At 37.7% G+C, this 27,121-nt stretch overlaps 1 protein-coding gene across 1 annotated transcript in view; it reads left to right on the plus strand.

Moving 5' to 3' along the window:
• Window positions 1-27,121, plus strand: part of CNTNAP4 (contactin associated protein family member 4) — a 291,312-nt gene that overhangs the window by 71,420 nt on the left and 192,771 nt on the right. Inside the window, exon 3 of the mRNA XM_075067493.1 lies at window positions 21,188-21,381. Coding sequence (XP_074923594.1) covers window positions 21,188-21,381 — 194 coding nt within the window. The remainder of the gene's footprint in view (window positions 1-21,187; window positions 21,382-27,121) is intronic.

A 27,121-nucleotide genomic window follows, 5' to 3' on the forward strand; every position in this document is an offset into this window, starting at 1 on the left:
ATCTGACTCAATCCTGCAAATCCACACATTTCTGGGGAGGCTCTGTGGGCAACATCCAGAAAGGTTCCTTTTGCATATTCATGAAAAGTTTGAGAGCCGGGTGTGCTAAGGTGTTTTTGTCCATCCTGGCAACATGACTGAAGAGCACACAATGCCACTTTTGGATGTAATGCGCGATTGAAGAAGGGTCAGATCTCTCTTAGATTGACAAACCACTTTATGCTCAGGTTTTGGTATTCACAGTGCATATGGAAGGCCTCTGGCTGCTCCAGGTTTGCCTGTAAGTGGGTCCGGGTTTCTCACCTGTATAGCAATATTGGTCATGGAAAAGTCTGATAGATCCTGAACTTTGTCTCAGCTTAACTATGAAGACTTTGAAGACGTGGACTTTGTGCATGGGACAGTGAGACCTATTCATTGAAGAACATCTGGTTTGCTTCCACTGTTTGAACTCTGCTTGCAGCTTAGGTAGGTGAACTCACCAGCACTCTCCAGGGCACTTGACAGCCCCCATCCCCACACCAGGATTCTGATGACCCAGTTCTGATTTTGGTCTTCCATCATTAGACATTCAACCCCGTAATGTAGGCTGCACCCTGAAAGACTGGGCTGAAATTCTTTGACTTCTCCACAAGCAAGGTAGTGTTGCTGGCATAGTCTTGTCAATGAATGCTTCTTGACCACCCTTGATTCTGATATGTGGAGTGGCAAGTCCAAATATCTAGTCAGTAGCTTGACAGAATAGTGCCAGGGCAGAATAAATCACTGCCACACACCTGTGGTTGTGTAGAAATGCAGTAAAAGCAGTGAACTGATACACACACTGGCATCAGTACCAGTGTGAACATCACACACCAGATTTAGCAGAACACCTGGGACGCTAACTCCTTTCAGTATGAGCTAAAGTGTGAACCTGTCAACTGAACCAAAATCATCTTTGATGTTGATAATGCCACATGAATCAGGCATTTAAATTCATGGTGCAGTTCAGACAGAAGCCAGAGGGTAAAGACAGCATCCATTGTCGACTGTCCAACAGTGAAACCTAATGGCTGTGGACAGTGGTGTCCACTAAGGAGCAGCTGCCTTCTACCAAAAAAATGTGGTCAAAGAACTTTCCAGGGAACAATAACAATGAGGCTGGCCCACCTACGATAACCCTAAACTCAAACAGTCCTTCTCTGCAGCACACACCCTTCATTCACCAAACCCACAAATCAACACAAAATGCCAAAGCACAATACACACTCACCCACTTTCACTCATATTTACTAGAAGACCATAAACTTCAGTGGCAAAGTCTAACACTAGTAAGCTCATAGGAACTTAACGCAGCAAAATATGTAACAATCTCAAACAGGTAGATTATTCTACAGATGTGAGTTTAAGGTCTTAAATATACATCAGCTCTTCCGGGCAGGGACCAAGTGGTGACACGTGGGGGGCAGGCGTGTGGAGGTCAAGTGCCTTTTCCCCAACTCTCCACCTCCCGAGGCTTGCTGCTTGGCTTTACTGAGCATGATCAGTAATACTGCTGAAGCTGGCTTCCCTCATGGATCATCTCTGTAATTGGTTCTGGGTTTGTACAGTGCCAAGTACAAAAGGGAACTATCATAATACAAATAATAAATACAGTTTTGGTCTCATAAATGCTTCCAAAGGTATTTAGATACACCTCATCCAGAAAACGATACTAAACACTCTACATGTCTAAATCAAAGTGATAATACAAACAATGTTAAAACTATGCAGAATTCATACCAAGTTACACAGGGACAGACAGAAACACAAATGTTTCAGATCAAAACATTCCTCCCAAATCTTCAAATGAACAGGGCCAGAGTTTCAAATAAAAGCAGTTGATCTGCTGCTGAATCCACTGAGGAATGCCACTTCTTATAAATTGCCACAGCACATCTTCTGATGTAGTGGGATAACTATGGAAGGTGTGACTTTTTGGCAATATGCACGATAGATGAAACCTCTTTTTTTGTTGCTTTATCCAGTAAAACTGTTCAACTACTGTTAGGATTTACAGCGCTCCTGCCTATAACGAAGGTCAACGGTTCTGGCCATATAATCAATACTTCAGTAAAGTTGCAAGCATCATATGTTTGTGCATGGACACACATTTCACTATGGTCCTTTAAAACCAACTAACCAGAAAACACTGTGCATCCAAAGCATTAGTCCTGATGTGTGTTATCAGTAATTACTTACAAAGAAAGATGTAAATGAAGCACAAATATAATCTGATCACATTCTAACTATTTACTCTTATGTTTATCGATTGCCTTTCATTTTGTCTAAGATTTGTGTTTTAGTTATTTATAGGAATACCAGATAGCAACTGTAAAAAAACAGGGCTGGGGTGGGAGTAATAGGCGTCTATATAAGAAAAAGTCCCCAAAAATGGGACTGTCCCTTTAAAAATGGGACTTCCGGTCACCCTAGTTATTTATTACCATTTTAGTTACCCATGCATTACCAGAGATTGAGAATAATCTGCAGTTTAGATGGGACTATTCCAAACCATTTTTTTTTTAAACAGACAGTTGCCAGTCTGCTTATCATCTTGATCTCTGGTTAATTTCTAAATTGCCAGACTGATGCCAAACAAATGTCATATTGTTGCAAGATACCTCAGTTAGTTTATAATAATCAGAAGGGATTCTATGATTATTATTAGAAATGTTGGCCATTTGTGTGTCTTTTAAGTCTCAGTAATTTTAAATAATGTGACAAATACAAATTGTAGGCTAAAGCGTCCCAAGGTTCTACAGTGTCCAGCCACACTGCCTTTCTGGCAGTAAGTATAATGAGGAATATTATTTTCTGACAGCTGCAAAAAACTTTCATATGCTGTAACTATTAAAGGTTTTTCTCTGTTGTTTTTTATGAAAACTACACAATTTCAGTAGGGGGGCATTCTGTCCAGAGTGGTTTGTCTTTAAATATAAGAGGCTATAATGTTCTGAAAAGATAGGCTCCAAATATGCATAAATACTCAATTTTAAAATGTGAAAGAGTTTTTTATAAGTTAAACATAGCTTTATAAATAATACAGCCTAGTTGGGCATTAGTTATACTCCAGATGCAGTAAAATTGCTGCTACTTAATGCTAATATAAAGCCAGAAGAAATTCTCATTTGGCTGTTGAAGTTGTCTGGTTTAGTTTCACAAACATTATAATGATATTTCCTAAAATCATAAATGAAGACTATTATAATTATCTATGAAAAATCCAGATTCCTGAACAATGAAGTTGTATTCCAAAGCAGAAAATGCTAACCGAATTGAACTCCTGTTTTCCTTCACTTGTAGCTGGTGATAAAAATTTTCCTTCAAAGTCACGTAGACTCATAGACTCATAGACTTTAAGGTCAGAAGGGACCATTATGATCATCTAGTCTGACCTCCTGCAAAATGCAGGCCATACAATCTCACCCATCCACTTCTATAACAAACCCCTAACCTATATCTGAGTTACTGAAGTCCTCAAATTGTGGTTTGAAGACCTCAAGCTGCAGAGAATCCTCCAGCAAGTGACCCATGCCCCATGCTGCAGAAGACAGGCGAAAAACCCTCCAGGGCCTGTGCAATCTGCCTGGAGGAAAATTCCTTCCAACTAAACCCCAATATAGCAGAATCAGTTAAACCCGAGCAATGTGGGCAAGAACCACAGACCAACACCAGGAAAGAATTCTTTGTAGTAACTCAGATCCCATCCCCATCATAACCATTGGCATACTTACCCTGCTGATAATCAAAGAATCATTGCCAAATTAATTGCCAAAATTATATGCTATCCCATCATACCATTTCCCCTCCATAAACTTATCAAAGCTAGTCTTTGAAGCTAGGATATGTCTCTTTTGCCCCCCACTACTCTCCCTTGGAAGGTTTCGTTTCCAGAAACAACCTCCTCGTAATAGTTATTGACCTTTTGTCTAAATTTCCAAGTTTAAACTTCCTGGGGTCAGGTTTGTATCCAGTTGTTCTTGTGGTTACAGTATACTAGCTTAAATAAATTCTCTCCTTACCCTCCCTAAATATTAATCGCTCTGATATATTTATAAAAAGACAATCATATCCCCCCTCAACCTTCTTTTTGGTTAGGCTTAAATTCCCCAAGCATCTTTGAGTCTCTATCCTTTCATAAGGACAGGTTTCTCATTCACTCGGATCATTCCTAGATGCCATCTCTTGCGACCTGTTCTCCAGTTTGCAATCATCCTTCTTAAACGATGGGAAGGACTCCAGAACTGCACACAGTATTCCAGATGGAGGGTCTCACCATGCCTTGTAAACGTACTAACAAACTCCTTATCTTTTGCTGGAAAATACTCCACCTGATGCATCCCTAAAACTGCATTAGTTTTTTAATCGGCCTATCAAATTTGGGCAAAACTCCATATAGTCATCCTATGATCAAGATATACTCTGAGGTCTTCTTCACTCCTCTTGTTCTTCCCATCTGAATGCATCCCCAATTTATTAACCAAAAGTTCTTGTTTATTAATCTCTAAATGCATTGAGTGCACTTATATCACTATTAAATTTTCTTCTGTTACTATTTTACTCCAAGTTTTACACAAGGTCCATCCAGCATCTTTCCTGTTATGATATTCCGTCCTTTCTCTGTGTTAGCAGTACCTCCCACCTTTTTGTCATCCGCAAAACTTTATTAGCACATTCTGTAGCTTTTTGTGCCAAAAGGTCAGTAATAAAATGGTTAATAAGATTGGGCCCCAAAACCGATCCCAGGAATCCACTAGTTAACCTCCTCCGCCTGACAGGCTTCACCTTTTCAGTCATGACCGATTGTAGTTCTCCCCCTTTAACCAATGTCCTTATTTGCCCCTTTCAATTTTCATATTTGATCCCCATTCTTCTTCCAATTTAACTAATAATTCCCCATGTGGAACCGTGTCAAATGCCTTACTGAAATCGAGGTAAATTAGATCCACTGCATTTCCTTTGTCTAAAAAATCTGTTACCTTCTCAAAGAAGGAGATCAGGTTGGTTAATAATAAAAAGTTTACCTTGATAATCTACATGTAATATGTTTTAATACCCTAAAAACCGAACCAAAGACAAAGCCTTATTGGTTATGGAAATCAATTGGTTATGACAACCAGATGTGGTTATATTTGCTAAAAGTGAACTTCCCTTAATCTAGCTCAATTGTATTTTCTATAATGCTGTTTTCCAATCCTACACAGTTATACCCCCTCCTCTTTTAGCATGATATAACAATATAGTGCTGTTGATGAGATTCATATTGCAGGGAGCAATCTAAAATTGGCTAATCAGAAGTACATACTTTTTGTCCTTTTTCTCAGCTCTAGAGTGCTTACTGTACTGGTTATTCTCAGCAAGAAGGGGTTCTTTATTAATTCCACAGTAGCATAATATAAATCAGAATGCATGAACTCTGACACACGAAGTATCTAGTGAGGCAGAAATTTCCATGGTTTAGAGGAGAGATGAGATAGATTCTAATGCAAGCTAACTCTATAAAAATGTGAATTATAAAACATATTAGTCATTGCAAAATCATAGAATGTAAGTAAACTCATGAATTGGTTTAACTGTAATTTCTTGCATGTCTTTTCTGACTTAAATGCTGGACCATTTGATTTTAATCTGATGAAGATGATTAGCAGGGAAACTAAATACAATGACTTCAGTATAGCTATGCCAATGTACAACAGCAGATGATCTGGCACAGTATGTCTATAAAGCCTCATAAGTGAACCTCTATATCCTGGGATATTACAGGATGCTAACAGACTGACATACAGTTTTTTTTTAAAGGAGCCACTGATTATTAATGTAAGTATCTTTGAAAATAACTACTCTAGGGAATGCAATTAGATAAGTACACAGAGTGCTAAGAATCATAGGTATAACTCTGGAATACTATACTACAGAAATAATGTTTGAACAAATAAAATCATACCTACATGGTTGAGTTCTACAGTGTAGAATATAGAATTACACACAAATACAATAGGACTTCAAAGGAGAGACAATCACTGCTATAGAATAAGAACTGAGAACAAATGAAATATTCATAGAGTTGATACGTAGAAATGTTAGCTTGCAGTGGAATGTTAAAAATATGCACAAAAATTAGGATTTAAACACCATAAAGGTGACATTTCACTTGTTTTCTTTCTTACAAAATCATGATCCTTTTGAGTGTCAGATATGTGTGCATGCCAGTAATCAGATGGAGTTGGCCAATATTCCCAGCTGCTAGTTGTAGCAATTTACTTCTATAATAATGGAAACAAAATTGAGCATTTTAGTTTTAAATATAAGAAGGAGTATTTTTGCCTGGAAACTGCAGGTGCCAACATTTTATTTGCCTACCGTACTGACTGCACGATACTATCTGTGCTATGAAAGATGCCAAAATTAGTGAATCAGCTTTTCCAGCATTGAAATGGCTTTACTAGAATGCCATAATCAGAAAGTGATTCATCTTGGGCATATGCTACAGTACTGTGATGGAAGTGACAGAAATACACACTTACTCATATACCTAGAGGTATCAGCAACAGACCCAGTAAGCAATAAGGTACTGTAGTATACACCTTACTCCTTTTTAAAGACAAGTACTGTATACATTTGCAGGCATTCTTTGTAGCTTCATAGCAAAACTGATGCAATACAAAATCTTTTTAGAGGTTTAATTTGATATAATCCTTCCAGCTATCATAACTGTTTTATTTGAAAATTCCCAGAGTGATTCCACATGGAGAAAACTGATAAGGGCTGTTATAGCAAAACATAAGAGGAAAAATCTCCTTTCAGGTCTTCCTGGAAGACTATGACAATCTGCTCTCCCTAAGTGCATAGATTTCCCATTGACTATGCTGTAGATACTGATGGGAGATCAATATGTAAGCACAGTAGAATGCAAGTCATAATGGAGGGCATGCATCATAAAAGTGAATTTTGATCTATATACTAAACCCTCTAGGTTATCAGTGCAATCCACCTCACTAGTCACAAGCAGTGGCTTACATCATGATCTAAGAAGCTTGATTTAATTTCCAAGGCAGCTTCGCAGCTGGAAAATATCAAAGTAACATGTAGTGAATATTTATGGTCTACAAGCTTCTTCCTTCTCTGTATAATATGCACTGAAGCCAAATGACTTTTTTTTGTACTATTCACGTATACTCTGAGAAATAATGTGTCAGTCCCCTGCCTTTAGGCCAACGCTAGGCTAGAAAAAAGGACAAAGTTTAAATTGGACGATGGTTTCTTTTGTGTGGATGTTCATGTCCTCAGGAATGAGGGAAAAGGAAGCCAAAGAAAGCATAGAAGGAACTGAATTCTCTTACATGCTGGTGGGAAGTAGCTGAAATCTATAGCAGTGACAGGTAAAAAGATCACTTTGGGTTGTGGCAGTTTTCTTGCCTAAACTTCAAGGGCCAGCAACGGGTAAGGCATGTTGGTAAGACTCCTATAGAAGGATAAAATAACATTCAGAATCCACTGGTAACTAAGCGGAGAGAAAACAGTTCCTATGATTAATATGCAGATCCATTTTGAATGTTGGTTGCTTCCTTTGTTTGTTTATCACCACATCAATAGATATAGAACCAGAAATGGAATATTATACAAAGCAATCAGCTCAGAAGTCTGAGTGTGGTAGACTTAGCCCAGCAACTCAATGAGAGATGATGGCAATAAAGAAGAGAAGCATTTTTTTTTCTGTTTTTTTTCTTGTTACCATCTGTGGAGAACTGAGAAACTTCTGATTTATCTTTATGAAAGAATTTTTATAGATTCATAAATTGGAAGGCCAGAAGGGACCATTGTGATCATCTAATAGATACTTAGTAATACCTCCTGTATAACACAGGCCATAGAACTTCCCCAAAATAATTCCTAGAGCAGATCTTCTATGAACAAAAAAATCCAATCTTGATATAAAAATAATCAGTGATGGAAAATCCACCATGACACCAGGTAAATTGTTCTAATGGTTATTACTCTCACTGTTAAAAAGTATATGCCTTATTTCCCATCTGAATTTTTTCAGATTCAATTTTCAGTCACTGGGTAGTATTATACCTTTCTCTTCTAGATTGAGGAGCCCATTTTTAAATATTTGATCCCCATGTATGTACTTGCAGACTGTAATTAAGTCACCTCTTAAGCTTCTCTTAAGCTAAATAAATTGAGCTTCTTGAGTCTATCACTAAAAAATATGTTTTCCAATCCTTTAAGCATTCTCATGGGTCTTCTCTGACCCTTTCCAATTTTTCAACATCCTTCTTCAATTGTGGACAACAGAACTGTACTCAGTATCCCAGGAGCTGTCACACCAGTGCCAAATAGAGAGTACAATAACCTCTCTAGTCCTACTCAAGATTCCTCTGTTTATGCGTCCAAGGGTCACATTAGCCCTTTTGGCCTCAGTTTCACACTAGGAGCTCATTCAGATGATTATCCACCACAATCACCAAATCTTTTTCAGAGTCACTGCTTTCCAGGATAGATTCTCCCATCCTGTAAGTATGACTATATTCTTTGTTCCCTAGATGTATATATTTACATTTAGTTATATTACAACACATCAATTGCTTGCACTCAAAGTGAACTTTGTGTATTAGTGGCCTGTCCTTTTCATTATTTACCACACCCCAATGTATGACTCAGTTTCTCCCTCTCTTGATTTTGCTACCCACTGGATGTGAAGGTGTTAACTTTTCTTGAAACAAGAGAAATGGCACAGTGATTGAAGGAATGTCACTAAGCAAGAATGAGCTATCAGAATCTAACATCATGGGGATAATTACTGCAAACTTCTAGACAGGTAAACAAGTTAGCAGAAGTACTACCAATTTGGAGGAAATGCATTAACTGGTTTTAACTGAGTTCAAAAGACTTAGAATAGTTGAAAGTGGGAAACCTGTTATAGGTGAAGGTTCCCTCTCACTCTATCAAGAACTGAGATGAAACTTTATCCAGTAAGGGAAAACCCTACTAGGTAGGTTAGAAGGACTTGAAAAGCTATCAGGGTCTCCATGTGAAAGATGGGTGCCACCTGGTAAAACAGTGCACAGATAAGCTGTTTCTTGCTTTCAAGATATATTTTCTCTGTAATTATTTTGTTCTAAATACATGCTATACTTTGTGAAGGCTGTTTGGTCACTGGTAAACCCTGTCATTATCCTTGGGAAATAACAGGACAGCCAGTGAACTGAACTCAGACTTGCTAAGGTGATCACAGTGAGGGAATGATTGCAGGAGGAAATTTCAGCCTAAATCCCCAGTCTGGAGGGAGGGAGAGGAATGCAAGTTGCTACTCCAAGATAGGTTACAGCAGAAGCCTGAGATCTGAGTGAGGGTGCTCTCGAGGAGGCTACAATGGGATCAAAAGCACAGTTACCCTCATGGGTTTGACACCAGTTATACAATTTGCTTCAGTGGTGGGCAACCTGCGTCCCATCTGGGTAATCCACTGGCAGGCCGCAAGACAGTTTGTTTACATTGACCGTCTGCAGGCACAGCCTCCATGGTTCACCGTTCCTGGCCAATAGGAGCTGCGGGAAATGGCGTGGGCTGCAGGGAGGTTCTGGGTGCTGCTTCCCGCGGCTCCCATTGGCCAGAAATTGGGACCCATGGCCACTGGGAGCAGCGGGCGGCCATACCTGTGGATGATCAATGTAAACAGACTGTTTCACAGCCCACCAGCGGATTACTCTGATGGGCTGCAGGTTGCCCACCACTTATTATTATGAATGACGCAACCTCCCAAAATTTAATCTGTTCTACGTTCAGCCTGGGAAGAAGTCAGAATATGTGCTCAAAAGAAGTTTATCTGCAGCTGATCGGCACAGGAGCAAAAACATACAGTGCTGGCTGGGCATTAGGTACAGCCAAATGGAGCACTGAATTGGCATATTACCAAAGTAGCGTCCACCACTGGGCCCCCAGGGAGAAACTGATGAGGTTTAAAAGTGCCCTGCTCTGGCAGAATCCCCATAGGAGGCTGTTGGTGCAAACACTTGCCCTCCCTGGGGATAAGGCTTAGCAAGTTAGTAGAGGTGAATCAGTTTCATAGTATTGTCTTCACAAACTGTTATAAAATGTCTTAAAACTGCGCGATATTTTTCTAGCATATCTTACCTTTTTTTGTAATCTACTTGTAAAGTGCAGTACTATTAATTGTATCAAACAGTATAACTATGGTATAGTATATTCTCATATAATGCAAAGGAAGCCACCTAGTGTAGGCAGTCAGTTCATATCGTTTTACAGTGTTATGCTGATAGAAAAGCTGAAAAAAGAATAGTGGCTTTGATAACTCTTTGAATTGTTGCCAAATACCTGTCCTTTTGATGCATCGTGTCAGCCACTGCATTATGAAATAGCCCACTGGAATATATTTAAATAATGATTGATTGAGAAAAAATGTCTTCAAAGGCTTCAGAAGATGGAAAGCAAAATGGGACACATCTGAATAACTGTCAACACAGAAGATTGGGATCAAAATAAGGTTAGCTACATTCATGCAATTGACTTCAAGGGGTAGGTGAACACTGAATTGGCCCTTTGATTACAAGTATCATTTTCCAGTGCCGTGCTATCATCTTGAGTTAGATTGAAAATGGCTCTGAAACATCTTAGCTGAGATTTGGCATAGTATATGATACTTGTTGTACATGTTTATTAGTAACTTTAACTTTTCTTCTAGTAAGACTAATGTTGCCACTTTTTAGAAATTTAAATTTTTGACATGCTGAGCATGAGTCTGACAACCCAAAATGGAAAGTGAAATAAAAATATTTGTTTCTTTTTTCTACTGAGACTAAAATCATTGGCTCGACTCTCAGTCATGCTGCATTTGTTTTGCATTTGTTCACAAGTACTAAGTGATCTGAATCATGGTCGGTCCCACTTGTTAATGTTGGACTACTGAAGTGGTGTCTTGGCCCAGCTCCCTTACTGGCCCTGAGGTAGAGGGTGTATCTGGAGGAAAAGTGCATGGTTGGAACATCTCTATGTTCTGCATTGTTCGAATGTCCTTTGAACTGTTCAGTTATTGTGAGTACCTATGAGGAATGCCTGTAGGCTATAGTGCTTTGGAGGCTTCTGGCTTTTTTCTTAGCCACACTATCTTTGAGTGTTGCCAACTATAAAGCAGAGCTGGCAAAATATGACTCATTTAGATCAGCTCCTGAAAAAACAAAAGAGAATGCCCACTCCCTTCTGTTGCCAGATGTACAGCTTTTCTCAACATCTAGGAAGCCAAGATTCTTCTCAGAAATACTTTTCTTCTGGTACTGGAAGCAGCTTGTCAGTTGCTTTCAGCTCCAAGCGGCAAGTCTCAACTCCTCTCCTGTGAACTTCCCCAAGGTCTAGAGACAAGCTGCAGGCATGGGCCTTGCTTATGGCTCAGTGACTGAAATGCTTGCTTAAATAACTGATTGAGCTGTAGGTTGGTTCTTTTGATAAAGAAGACTTTCTGTCCAATCCCTTAAGTTGGCTTATCCTGCAAAAATACATTGCACAATGCATTCTCTGTTTAAAAAATAATGCAAAATGTATTGCATTCCATGAAGTTCAACCTAAAACACATTTGACATCAAATTAACTTTACAAATAATATTAGATGACAAGCACTGCAGAAATAGACAGAAGTGGTAATGAATGAGAGTTCATAAGTTCAATGTCTGCATATTAATAACTGTTGAAAATGGTCAATTTCTTAGATTTTATAATCATGTTCAAATGAGTCTCAGTATTTAACTATTACATTTCAGAAATTTATTTGCTGGAGGTATTCTAAAAAGAATTAGGCTTATCTAAAAATTTTCAAAAAGGAGTCATTTTAAAATGACTTTATATCCTATAGCTTAATTAGCAGGTTTATATGTAAGTGTTGCATGGGTGTTTGGAACTCAGTAAGTACAACAGCTGGCTGATGGGAACTGTGTGGTGTTTGACCACATCGTGGTCCCTGGCAGACTGATGAGCAGAAGAGTACAAAGCAGGGGACATTCTATTAGCCTGTCAAGTGGCTCCAAAAGACACTGCTGCTAGAGCAAAACGGGAAACACAGATTCATAAAGGAAAAAGTTTGGGCCTTAAGAGGCGGAAGGAATGGTAGCTTTTCACATTGGGCTAAAATTGCAAAGTTTAATGAGAATCCCAACTTTCAGCACACAATAAATATTTAAGGGATTTTTCATAGCTGTAATTAATACTACAAATAGTAGTATTCAGGATTATCCATTCAGGATTATTTATATTAGTTATTTGTACCAATTATGTTATGTTTGCTTTTGAAACCTCACTGTAGATCCCTCAGGCACACTCTGTGGGGATAATCCCAACAGAGACAATTGCAGCAAGGGACAATGGGCAATAAAGAAGTTTGTATTAGAAATCTTTTCTGACAAGTGTTCAGGAGGTGATAGGAGACAACAGCAACCTGCCTGGGGCTTCTAATTCAGAACAATGCATACCAGTTCTCTCTATTTTCCATGGGAGTTTGTCCATGAGGGGGGGAAAAATGCCTCCGTCTCCCCCACCTTTACTTAAAAGAGAGGTTGTGAGAAATACAACAGAAGATAAACGATTAAAACAAAATATGTGTCTTAATATGAATATGCAAAACAAAAAAATCTATTAGATTAACATTATTAAGGTTGTAAATTCAACAACTCAAAAATTAGGAAATGACAGAATTGAGGTTGCTGGGCCAGGGCACATAAGAAAGATTACCGCACAAATGAGTGAAATTTAAATGTTCCTTTATTGGAGTTATGGAGCTCTATGTTCACACTGATATGTACTCTTAACCTCTGTTCCCTAACTTTGTGGCTCCTTATTTGCCTCCCTATTTACCAAGCACTAAGGAACACACTTTCAAAGGCTTTGCTTCAAGCCAAGGTCCTGGAGCTATTAAGACTTTATGTTACAGTGTAAATGCTACCATACTGTTCCACTAAATACATCTCATTCCTGTCCTAAGGAGATCATTCCAGTCCTTGATCTGTCTCTTGAGATTGCCAACGTGCGTACCAATAAGTGTTAATTTTACTATGTTTCTTTTTTTAATGAAGCAGAACATAGTTCCACACTTACAAATTTCCTAAGGGCATTATAGCTGCTAAGAAGGCAGTCGTGGTTGGTGAGGGGTCAGGATGCCCATGAACTAACATTGGAGACATTGAGCCAATGGGTTTAGAGGCATTCATGCGTTCGTTAGGGTCACAACTCTAACTTCAACACTGCCCACTTCATAGGAAATCCCACAACTTGAATTTCGTAGAGTTTTTTAGCTGTCATTTGGTGTTTTCCCTAAAGGGCATGATTTAGCCCCAGTTACTGCTTATGTGGCCAGATTCAAAGTGGAGACTTTGTAATCGTATGTGGCCAGTGCTGCCAAATCCTGGAAACATGAATAAGTCTTCACATGAACTGAATGAAGGAAGATCCTGATTTGCCTAATGTAATTTTAGAGGTACAGTGTTTTATATACAGAACCTCTGGCCAGCAACTTGAAATACCAGTAGAATAGATTATTATCAAAGAATAACAAAATGTTACTACACAGAAAAAATTTCAAATATACACTGAACAAACCCCCAAACATTTATTATCAAACAAAACAGACATTTCTCTCAACTCAGTGGCTTTTCTATTACAATAAACTGAGGTGGATATGAGCGGCCCTTGGACTTAGTTGACTTAGTAAATAGCTATTTTTGATTTAATGAAATATTTTTGGTCTTCAATTAATAACAACACAACTCATTCATAAAAATAAGTAATGATAGGTTTTCTAACAATCTCTGTGATTTCACCAAGAGTGCTTTGAGTTTCTGGAAAGCTTACATGCAATGTAGAGATTGACTTTTTTTTTTTAAATCTTAGTGGAACAATGAGACAAAACTTATGCAATTGCATCTGCGCTCTTAACCTATGTTACAGACTCTTTTTGACAATTCCATTTTCATGGACTATATGCGTGTCTCATGCAAATGATCACTTCTATGCTTGCTGATCACTGACTGTCTCTTTACTGGACAATGTATAATGTTTTCCTTTGATGTAATTGAGAGATATCTGCTTAAGGGAAAATGTGATAAATGACAAAACTATAGAATTACTCCTGTAAAAACTGTTTTTTGTACTATGTGCTATGGATATTTTTGCAGATATGATCAAGATCATTTCTCTTTAGTAGTCCTGACATTTAAAAAATGAATTCTCTACTTATTTGAACAAGTATGCTATTGGTAGTCACTGTAGTCATCTTTACATGATTCCACTGTATAAATGCATCACTTCTTGTGATTAAAAGGGACATTCAAGGCCAGATTCTCTATGCAGTTATAGTCCCTTTGTGCAACTCAGGTACTAAAAAGCAATCATATCTTGCCAGAAAAGACCTGTAGAGAATTCCTCTGACAGCGGGGTTTTCCTGTTGGAACAGGTGTGCCACTGTTATGTCCTTTGCCCCCTCCTCTGCAACGGTGGGCATGTCAAAGGAGGTAGGGTGGAGTGAGGACAGAGTGTGGTGAAGCTCTGTTATACCTATTCTCCTCTGGTGAAAGGCGCATTAAGGACTCTATACCAGTAGCACAACTTGGAGCAGCCCAGCAGCAGCTCTAAACTGTGGCGAGTCCTGAAAATTGGGGAGAAGTAACTATCCTCCTGCTGCCTTCTCCCAATATCTGTGAGAAGTGGCTCTCTGGCACAGAAGAGACTCTAGCGCTTGGTGTTCAACAGCTCATGCTTCCATCTATGTGGCATGGTGTGGTGATTCAATATTAGTATAGTGGAAGCATACTGCCATGTGACTGCTGAATTTTTCTTACCCCTCTTCTCAAGCTGTTTGTTGATAATTGAGTACATTTTTTAAATGGGAAAAAAAAAGTCTCATGATTGTAAGATAATGGAGAAATTGAGACGAGAAAACATGAATAAATTAAATAAAAGGAAAGATGCCAGCCAGTCTATAAATGCTGAATTGTAATCATATTCAAAGCACAGTACTATAGTGACACATTTAGGCCCTGATTTTGCCACCTTTGCTCTTGTTAAGTAGACTCCTACTCTATTCTGTATCACTGATTTCAATGGGACCACTTATGGGGTAAAATACTACTCCCTATGAGTAAAGGTGGCAGAGTCAAGCCTCTTAGGAATTAAGGCCAAAATGTTCCAACCTGGGTATCTACATTTATACTTCTAAATCCTAATTAAGGTCTAGACAAAAGCATCTGTTTAGTAGACTAATATTAGGCAACTAGGTTTTTAAATTTTACCATAGGGTTTAAACCAGGGAAGCTGTTATGCTGAACTAGTACATAAATGCATTGCAAACAGGGGTTATAGTATTACGGATGTGCCCTCCGTGATAGGCCAGAGCAGAGCTCTCTTCTTGCAGAGCATATACACCAAACTGATTTAAATGTTCAAGGCTCATTCAAAAAACAAGGAAAAGCATAAAGAAAAAAAGTAATTTAAAAAGAGTTAATGTTGAGATTGTGAGTCACAATCGTGCAAACCCTAAAACTCAATAATACACTTTTATTACAAAACATTGTGCACATTAAACTCCCTGTAAATGTAAAAATGTATGGAGATGAACTGATATATCATTATTCTCAAGTATTATTGGTTGCTGCTGCATATGGTGGAAATTGCTGTTTTTAGTGTGTTGCTTAAACATTTGTCAAGGATGTCTAGCGTCTGGGAAAAGTGGTTCTTTTTATCTGACTGTATTCAATAAAATAAAATATAACCTTTCCTCATTCACTGTCACTGCACCCCAGTAATTCTGCCCACCGCATCATAACTTTGTCCACTAATATGTGAAAAAATAAAAATAGCAGTCCTGATAAATTCAGAGGAGATTATAAATTTATATAAGCTTAATTTCCTAATAATTTGTTCTTTGCACCTTTGTGTTTAGGATGGGCTGGGCTATGTAAGTCAGTTGGGGTGATAGTGAAGAATGTGATAACGAAGAACAGGTTGGATCCAATTGTCCTTTCCACGCGTTTTATTGTTTGAGTCCTTTTAAACAGATATAGAAATTTGGTGCTGAAAGTTAATATTGATTTTGATTATTAGTAGATTTCACTGAAACATATTATAAACTGTCATAAACATACAGCTAAGGGTAGCGCAAAATCCCTCCTTTACCTGTAAGAGGTTAAAAAGCTCAAATAACCTGGTTGGCACTTCACTAAAAGAACCAATAAGGGAAGAAAATCCTTTCAAATCTGTGAGGGCTGGTTTTTGTTTGGGCTCTCTTTGTTGCTCTCTCTCGGACAGAGAGGGACTAGGGCATAAAAAAAAAATTCTCCTAAAATCCTACCTAAAAGAAGTATCTAAAATTACAAAAATTGTAAGTAATAACAAAAAATGTGTTAAATTATCTTTTGCTTTAGTTTGTAAATTTTCCCTGTGCTAAAAAGTACTTTAATTCCTGTTTTGTAACTGGGAAGCAGAATCAGAGGGGAATCATCTGGGTTTTAAGTTGTTTTATTTACCCTGTAAAGTTATCTTCCATCCAAATTTTGCAGGTGTGATTCTTTTACTTTTTTCATATATATTCTTTATAAAATTATTTTTTTAAGAACCCAGTTGATTTTCAGTGTCCTAAAAATCAGGAATTTGGTCTGTGCTCACTTTGCTACCTAACAGTTGGTATATTATTCTGAAGTCCCCCCAGGAAAGGGCGTGAAGGGGTTTGGGGGGATTTTTTTTGGGGGGGATAGGGCTCCAAGTCGCCCCTTCCTGAATGTTTGTTTAAATCACTTGGACGGTATTGCTGCCACCACGAAGGACAAGGAAAGGAATTTGTGTCTTGGGGAAGTTTTAACCTAACCTGGTGAAATATAAACTTAGGGAGTCTTTCATGCAGGTCCCCACATCTGTACCTCAGAGTAGGGAGGGAACCCTGACATGGTGGAAGGGGTGGGATCATTTTGAACCAGAAGCACGGACCTCAGGATTTTAAAAACATTTTTTCTTTTGGCTGATTGAAAACCAGAGATTTTTTTTTTAAGTACGCTTTTATTTATTTTTATTTTTTTAAGCTTATTGCAGCTGGAGTCTTCTTTGTTGCTTGGAGGTAGAGAAGTTAAGTTACAGCAAGAAAATTCGCAAGCTTTGTGGTTTGTTTTTTTTCTAGCTTTCGGGTTAGGCTAGGCTAAGTGTAGGAAGGCTAGGATGATGAAAAGTGAGATCCAAAAGAAACTAGAATTAGCCAAATTGGAAGCTGAAGAGAGAAAAAAAAACATAAGACAGATGGCCTTAAAGCACTTAAAGTTGGAAGCGAAGAAGAAAAAAACATGCAAAATGCTTGGAGATGGAAATGGAGGTGAATCGCTTGGATATGGAGTTAAAGTTGAAGTGTTTAGATCTGGAAAGGGCTAAGCTGGGTCTACCAGATAGCCCGAACAATCCTTCTCCAGGTACTGCTCCCCGTTTCAAAAAATTCCCACCTACAAGGTAGGCAATAATACAAAGACTTTCTCAGAAAATTTCAAAAGGGCCTGCCTTGGGTACAGCATCTCTACAAACTAGTATATGCTGAAGCTGAGGCCACAGCTCAGTGAATCCTTAGTGGAGGTGGCAGCTGAAATGCCTAAGGAACACACAAACAGCTACAAACTTTTTTTTTTTTAAAAAGGCCAGAATTAGAATGGGGCTAATACCCAAGCATGCCTGTCAGCGGTTCAAAGCCCTAAGGTGGAAACCAGACATGGAATTTTCCCAACACATCTACCACATTGTAAAAAATTGGGATGCCTGAATATCAGATGCAAGTGTTAAATATCTGGAAAATTTGTCTTTCCTAATGCAAATAAAGCAGTTCTTAGAGGGTGTTCCTGAGAAAATAAAAAGATACATCCTTGATGGGAAGCCCAAAACTGTAATCGAGGTGGGGGAAATCAGAACCAAATGGATGGAGGTGGCAGGAAAAAAAAAAAAAAGCTAGTAGCAGTTGAAGCGAATATCAGAAGGGGCAACCTGAAACAACACCCTACCACCGGGGGCAGCCCAAAGCCCCACCTACATTCCCTAACCCCCCCCCCAACACCTTATCTAGTTCCCAAACTAGATGGAAAAATACACTTTTCCGTGACTTACCGTAAGCTAAATGCTGTAACTCGCCCAGACAACTATCCAATGCTACTCACAAATAAGCTTTTAAAAAAACTGGAACAGGCCCAGTTCAGCTCTACCTTAAACTTAACCAAGGGGTATGGGCAAGTACCACTAAATAAATCCACCAAAAAAAGGTCAGCCTTCATTACCCATGTAGGGCTATATAAATTTAATGTGCTCCCTTTCAGGCTGAAAAATGCACCTGCCACCTTCCAAAAACTTGTAATTATTCTCCTAGTGAAATTTAAAAAATCTGCAGTCGCTTACCTGTATAATGTGGCCATCTTTTCTAATTGATGGGAAAAACACCTAAAGCATCTACAAAAAGTCTTTGAGCATGTAAGAAAGGCAAAACTAACTGTTAAGGCTAAAAAGTGTCAAATAGGCCTAAAGAAAGTAACTTACCTTAAGCACCAGGTGGGTCAAAAAACTATCAACCTCCTACAGGCCAAAGTAAATGTTATCCAAAAGTGGCCTGTCCCAAAGTTTAAAAAAAAAAAAGCTCCAATCCTTCTTAGGCTTGGCTAAATATTACAGGCAATTTGTACTCCACTACAGCCAAATCACTACCCCACTAACAAACCTAACCCCACAAAAAAAGCCAAATGCAATTCAGTAAACTAAAAAGTGTAAAAAGGCCTTTAACCAGCTTAAAGCAACACTCATGTCTAACCCTGTGCTAATGGCCCCAAACTTTAACACACCTTTACTAGTAGCCACAAATTTATCCAAGTGTAGTGTGGAAGCAGTTTTAATGTCCCTCCCCCCAAAACAGGAGGGGAGGGGCAAAAATGTCACCCTGTTGTTTTTCTCAGCAAAAATTGTCAAAAAAAAGTCGTCACTGGTCAATAACCAAAAAAAAAAAAAAAAGGTTACACCATTGTGTACTCTCTAAAGAAGCTACGCCCATATATTTAAAAACAGCGTTTCCACCTGCAAATCAACCATGCTGCACCAAAGTGGCTTCATATCGTCAACAAACAAACAAACAAAAATAAACACTTCTTCGGTAAAGTTTAGCTCTCCAAAATTTTAATGTTAAAATACAACACTTTTCAAAAACTTCTAACAAAGTGGCTAATGCGCTCTCCTGTAAAAGTTTCCCCAAATCAACTGGTTAAAATCATCCTTAAAATGTAAAAAATATTGTTAGTTTTTATATAATCAGTAGTATAGCTAAAGGTGCATGTTTCTTATTAATGCTGTTTTCTGCTAAAGCTCCAAAAAAAATAAATAAATAAATCACAGCCAGTGTAAAACAGGCTGTCCAACACCATCTGCAATTTGGGGGTGTGTCATAAACATACAGCTAAGGGTAGCATAAAATCCCCCCTTTAACTGTAAGGCATTAAAAGGCTCCAATAACCTGGTTGGACTTAACCAAAAAAACAATTTAAAAAAATCCTTTCAAATCTGTGGGGAGAGGTTTTTGTTTGGGCTCTCTTTGTTGTTCTGTCTCAAACAAATAGGGACCTGGGCAGAAAAAAAAAATCTCCTAAAACCCTACCTAAAATAAGCATCTAAAATTACAAAAATTGTAAGTAATAGCAAAAAAAAAAGTGTTAAATTATCTTTTGTTTTAGCTTGTAAATTTTCCCTATGCTAAAAGGTAATTTTATTCCTGTTTTGTAATTAAAAAGCAAAATAAACAAAAACCCTCTGGATTTTAAATCTTTTTATTTATCCTGTAAAGTTTTCTTCCATCTTAATTTTGCAAGTGCAATTCTTTTACTTTTTTTTAAATAAAATTCTTCTTTTAAAAACTTAATTAATTTTCAGTGTCCTAAAAAACAAAAATTTGGTCTGTGCTCACTTTGCCAACCTAGTGGTTGGTATATTATTCTCAAGTACCCCTCACCCTCAAAAGGACATAAAGGGGCTTGGAGGAATATTTTTGAATGGGGGGGGGGGGGGAATAGGGCTCCAAGTGGCCTTCACTAAATGTTTGTTTAAATCACTTGGTGGTGGCAGCAATACCGTCCAAAAACAAACAAAGAAAAAAAATTACACCTTAAAAAAGTTTTAACCTAAGCTGGTAAAATATGAGTTTAGGGGGTCTTTCCCCATACCTGTACCCCAAAGTTCAAAGTAAAGAAAAAAAAAACCAACATAAATTTAACTCTTTTTTAAATCAACTGTTTGGTTTAGGAATGACTACTGCTACTACTGCTATTTATATAGTACTAGTTTCTTGATTGAGTAGAGGGTATAGGCCCTGATCCTGGAACAATTATTTATATACTTAACTTTTCTCCTGTCAGTAGCCTTACTAATTAAGCATGTGCATAAGTGTTTGCAGGATCAGGACCTTAGTTTGTATTCCTGAATCAGCTACTGACTTACTGGTGATTTTGGAAAATCATATAAACTCCCTCCATACACCTCAGTTTACCCAACATAAAAATAGACATAAATATTTACTTCATGGGAACATTTTTATGGTTTGTAAATTATGGTTTGTAAACAAATTGAGACCTCGGCATGAAGACATTGTCTAAGTGAAGAGCATTATTATAATTAACAAACATATACTGTACACTGAAAAGTCCATTGCAAAAGAGGGATACAGGATGACAGGGGGAAAAAAGGCAGTAAATCAAAATCACAATGTATCTTAGTATTTTTTGCTCAGATTCCTCCATTCAAACTGTTTTAGGGATTTATTTTTTTAATGTCACTCACAAGTAATAGGAATATATCATTTCTAGCTCATCTGTAGTGTGAATTTAATTACTCCTCTACCTCAATATAACACGACCCGATATAACACGAATTTGGATATAACGCAGTAAAGCAGTGCTCCAGGGAGCGAGTCTGCACACTCTGGTGGATCAAAGCAAGTTCGATATAATGTGGTTTCACCTATAAAGCGGTACGATTTTTTGGCTCCCGAGGTAGAGGTTTAGTCTTTGTATACATTGGTTTGATATTTGCTCCTGTTATGAATTAATAATTTGTATCTTTCTACAACTTTTATTCTATTCTTTTGTTCCTTTTCTTTATCCCTTTACTCTCAAAGGAGCTGGTGGTTGGTCTCCTCTTGTGTCCAACAAATATCAGTGGCTCCAGATTGATCTTGGTGAGAGAACTGAGATCACTGCAGTTGCTACCCAAGGTGGATATGGGAGTTCGGACTGGGTAACAAGCTACCTCCTGATGTTCAGTGACAGTGGAAGGAACTGGAAACAATATCATCAAGAAGAAATCATTTGGGTATGTTTCTTTAATGATAGGCACTGAGTTTTGGTGGATAAGTTGGAGCATGTGCAATAGATATAAAGCAATGGAATTTAAAGAATTACTTTGAAAGGGGTATCCAAATAAATAGCTACAAGATAATTTTTTTTAAAATTCACATTATTCCATTAAAAAGTCTAGAGGCTGTGATCTGAGGAATAAAAAGGTAATGCACAATCCTTTTTGTGTTGCTATTTACAGTGGAGTGGTGGTTTTTCTTCACTGTCACTTTTATTGTATTAAATTTGAAAATATTTTACTGTTCTTATTTTTGGATCATATGGTCTAAGATTTAAAAAAGAAAAACAAATGGAAACCATGACTTTTTAAAAAACAGTGTAAGCACAAGAACCTTTGGTGGTAATATCTATTGAGTCCTGTTTCTGATGTTTTAAGCCCTAACCCCCTAGAAAACCATCCTAAAAGATGCTCAGCCCCTCCACTCCCACCAAGGTCAGTGATAGTGGAGGATGCTCAGCACCTCAGAGGTGGTTCTAGAGCCAATGGCATGTGTGCATTTTTGTAATATTTGACAAAGAGGGGAACTTTTCTTGATCCTCAGTGGTTATCAATGTGTACAATGAAGCAAGAATATTGATACTCCTTGTACTGCAATTGTATCCTGCCTAGTGTAACGCCCATCTCTTCTTATACATGTAAATGTTTGATTCATTTTTCAATTTCCTAAGCTTTTCACTTCAATAATTTCTTACTGCAGGGAGTGTCAGAGGTTAATTAAACATTGTGTTAAAATGTATGTTGTCTTATATATTTTAATTTTTGTTAGCTTTCAGTTTTAAGTGCTCTTTTTATTCTATTATTGCCAAGGCCTTGTGTATAGTATAATGTGATTATGCAGTGGCATAAGTTGTTGCATAATTATCTTTTTTGAATTTGCTACATACTTGGTCCCCGGCATGTGTTTTCATAATAAGAAAACAAATATATATTCTAGTCTGTATGTTCACAAGGAGGGGAATCTAAATGGTAAATGAGCACGAAGACTTTGGAGTCTGTGGACAGGCTGAAACAATAAATCTGAATGGTGTAAACTGCCTGGACACTTCAATGAGGTGTTGATTCTGAAACCTGACAGGGCTACTTTAAATGTCAGTGAAGGTAACTATTTTACTGGTGATCATTATAACTGAAACATCAAACTCTTTCCCATGGTTGTTAAGTGCAGTTGCAGATATTGGAACTGGGGCACCATGAAGGAAGCTAATTGTTAATTGTTGCTGTGGTGGAGAAGGAAGACATCAATTTCCATTCCTCAAACATAGTCATAAGGGACACTCTACTGATTGTAATGTGCTGGACCAAAAGTTGGAAGCAGGGTTTGAGGGAGTAGTGATGCAGAACTCAGGGATTCTGTTCTTTTTTTTCTCAACTCGTCTTTCTTTATATGCTTTATTTCTAGCCGAACTTTTACTTTTCTCTTCTCCAAACTAAGTAACATAATTCTGGTGTTTATATGGAAGCTCTCATGCCTCGAATTATTGTGTAGTCCTTCTCTTGATCTTTTAGAGTTCTATTATGACTTTTCTCAGATGAAGGGACCAATTTTAAATGCAGGATTCAAGTTAAGCTCATCACATCAATTTATAGTTTCATTGTATTTTCGGTATTATTTTCTGTCCTCTGAAAACAATTGATCCCCTTCTAAAATCATTGGAACATCTCATTTGAGAAAGGAGAACAGGTTATGTGATTCCTTATTTCTTTTTGGACTACCATTGGGAAAACAGCTTCATTGAGATTTTCATGGTGATTCCTAGAGTTTTTGCTTTGCTTTCCACACCCCCCTCCCCTGAGAGTTTATAAGTAAATCAGAACTCATCAGTGTGTGCAAACAGTTTGCAGTACATTGTCCGTTTTAATGTGTATTACCCTGCATTGTATCTCATTACAGCTCCCATCAAGTTGCCCAGTTGTTCTATGTTTGTTGAGTCTTTCTGGGATTTGTGAAAATTCTTTCTAATCTTGAATAATAAATATGTTTATTCCTTCAATAGAATTTAATGTCTCACTATTTGGTTCCTTTAAATTGTTGTTTATTAATATAGAATAGCCACTATTGAGTCTAAATTGAACTGTAAAGCAACTGATATTGGGGCTGGGGTGGAGGCTCGGCATGCTGGTGACAAGTCTGAGATTCTTGCAGGGGAGTGCAAAGGGCATACAGCCTTGAGAACACCCTTTGAAAGAGTGCAGCATTGTCTTCTCCAGTGAAGGGCCTCATCTGCCAAGGAACGTTAGGTCTATGACTCCTCCCCCCTATCTCCATTCATTTTGAGCAGACTATCACCACTGATGAGCACAAGAACTAGGATTGTGCTCTCAGCACTACTGCTGACTTGCTTGTAGGTATGTGTCCCCTTTGTCCACCCATAAAGGGCTAGGGACAGTCTGGCCCTTGATCTCTTCCTACTCTGTCAGCTGACTACTTAAACATATTCCCTACTTGCTATCTCTTGGTCCATGACAATACTTTATCTGTCATTTTTGCATTCTGTTTACTCTTAAAGATTCTGTAAGAAAAGCTTTTTGGAAAGACTAAGGAATATAGCTAATAGTTCTGTTCTCTTATGTTTGATTAACTTTTTCAAGGCATTCTGTTATGTCAGTCACAATTTCCCTTTGCACAACCTGGGCAGATACTCTCTGTTGTACTTTATTTTCTCAACTATTTTTCTTGATACCGAAATAAGACTTGCCCATCTCTGTAATGCCTAGGATCAATCTTAACATCTTTTTTCTGAAACTTAGTACAATTCTAACCAGCCTGCAATTCTCTAATGAAGAAGCTCTTATTAATAATAAAATACATATTTTGATAAGACTTTGACTTTTTATAAAGGGTTCATTTAATCTTTGGAAGAGATTAATTCTGTTCAAATTAATTTTAGATGTTCCTTTTTATTACTTTACACAGTTAATGCATTTGAACAGTGGAAACTATACGTCTTTCAAAACACTCTTCAACCTGCTTGCATCTTCCTATTTTTTAGGATATAATTACAGACACAACAGGGCCCATTTTCTCTGTATAGTGATCTGTGTTGCAAATCTGAGTGCATATTTAAGTTCTAGCTTTGTGCCCTAGAAGGATAAACATCTTTTCTATTCTTATTCTTCCAAACAACTACGACAGATGTGGGGGAGAATGGCATAGTACACAAGTGACATGGCCCACTGAAGGATGCATCACTATGCCATGCAGTCGATTTGGAAGGGAAAAATTGCAATTATTTTCCAATTACAGCTAGCCTGTTTTCTTTTCTGATATACGATGTGAGAAATGTCTACAATTCCAAAATTCATTGTTTTTCAAGGACATGACACTTTATCCATTACAAAGCTTTGATCTAGGTACCATTAATATTTATTAAACTATCTTCTTAAATATAAGCCTAAAGCGGAGAAGTGACATCAGAAATTACCAATGTTCAGCACTCAGATTGTTACACACAGTGAAATCACAAATAACAAGCTCTGTCTTGAAAATACAGTGGAAGATGGTTTGAAAATGCCTCTTTCAGATAAATTCGGGGGCCTGTTTTACACGTGCTGTTTTCCTTTATTCTTTTTCCTGGCTCATGTTATAACTGGAAGTATCACTGCCCTGACTTCTGATCCTCACTCCAGCCTTCTTGAAGTCTAATTCCACAGACCTTCCCAAGAAGGGAGTTCCATGGCCTCCACTGCCAGCCTCCATCTTTTCAATAGATTTCCTGTCAGTCTGGTGGTGGGGACTATGTATGTGGCATAGATATTTTTCCAGCCTCAGCCACCCTTGGATCACCTCATGCACAGATTTCCAGCCTTTGTGGAGCCAGTACACAAAGTGGAGAGTCTTCAGAAATGGCAACTTTTCCCATTCTTCTCTTCATGTGGCTCAGCAGGACAGCCTGCCATTGTGAATTTTTAATGTATCTCTTTTTTGAAGTATCTACATTTGCACTGGCTTGCACATCAGGTGTTTGGGTGATATTTTCACTTGTTTTTCAAGATACCAGAAACAGTCTGATTCAAGTTAACTTTGCATAATTCATTTATGCATAATAACTAAACTGCAGCCAACCTCAGGGTCTCCATAGCATTCTCAGGAAGAAAACATATTCAGGCTCTATCAGTTTGTATATCTCATGCATAACATATAAAATGTACCTGTCTTAGCAGTAATCTTTGTAATTTATCTTTCAGTAAGTTTAGAGAGTATGTTTAAAATGCTACAGAATGAATCCTTATGGTTGAAAACATCCGCATTTTTTATGTTTAAAAAAAACCCAGCATGAAAGGCAAGAAAATGTACTTAATATGTTCTAATTTATAATATAAATTGCTAAGTTCATATAGCCTGAACTAGTGTTTATCATAGCAAGGATATTGCTATCTTAAATAAAAACAATCCCTATAACCTTTTGCACAGACTGTTCTTAACAAAAAAAACTACAACAAAAAATCCTAAATAGATGCCCTTGGTCACAAATCTACTATATGTTGACAATTGATTGTTTTGCTTTTAATGAGCTCATGAGTTTTTAGCTCTTCCTTGACTATGCCTGTCGTCCATAGCAAGAATAGCAGTCACAACTCTGACGCCATCATCTATTCAACACTACTCTCCCCCGCTGCAAAAAACAAACACCCTGTAGCAAAGAGACAATTCAACCAACCAACAAAAGAAAAAGAACAAACTAAGTAGTTTGTAGTTGAAAAAGTAGATCCAGAGACTCCATTAAGTCCACCAGAGACTTTGTTCCTGATACCGATATTATGCGGAAAGGGGTCGGATGCTATGGTGCTGAGTGGCAGCGTAAAGCCTAAAGCTACAGAAATAGATTAGAAATGCTCCCGTTACCATTCCTGCTCCAGTCAGTGGAACTTTTAAAACTGAATTAAGCGATCAGCAGGATCAGCCCCTAGATGCTTTAATGTAACCTGAAACATGTATTATGTGGCCACACAGGAGACTAAAAAAAGTGGTGTCTTAAAGGAAGCAGATAGGTGATGGAAACTGAAAGAAAACCTGAAGGTAATATATTAATAAAGATTTTGTATTTAAAGGCTTTTGCCTTCAAAAGAAAAAGTCTCCACTGCATTTTATTATTGAGATGAATTTAGAAATAAACTTTTTTTAAAAGTAAAAATAATTCTAGATGGAGATTTATTTTTACTCAGCAGTTTATTGAAATGTTGCAGAACATGGCCTCTTTATTTATGTCACAAATTGCATAAAAGCAGAAACAAATAAGTGATCCGAACATTTTATGTATAATAAAAAAATAGGCTCTTTTCCTGTCCTTAATATAGCATATGTTCATTCCTTTGCTGATTCAGAGGTGAAGCGGGTATCATCATCTATTTAAAACTCTCCAAGTTGGGACCAAGCTAGAATATAAAATCCCATCTGAGATACAAATGACCAACACCTGCCAGTGGAGAAGTGCTGGCTAATGAAGTTTGTGCTGTACTCAGATAGCTGTAACATATGCTTGTTTCATGTGGAATGACGAGGAGAGCAGAGCCAGGTGAATAATTCATTACAAATAATTTATTCAATGAATTTCTGCATCTTCTTCTATTTGTGAATTGTCCGTGACCAGACTGGGATTCATACATGTGAATCCATCATTTTAAAAGTATTTGCAGGATAATGCTTTTTGCAAATGCTTCTAGCTCTCCATTTATAAACAGTCTCTTGCAGGTGTTC

The sequence above is a fragment of the Chelonoidis abingdonii genome, chromosome 6, assembly GCF_003597395.2.
Source record: "Chelonoidis abingdonii isolate Lonesome George chromosome 6, CheloAbing_2.0, whole genome shotgun sequence".
Lineage (NCBI taxonomy): Eukaryota > Metazoa > Chordata > Testudines > Testudinidae > Chelonoidis > Chelonoidis abingdonii.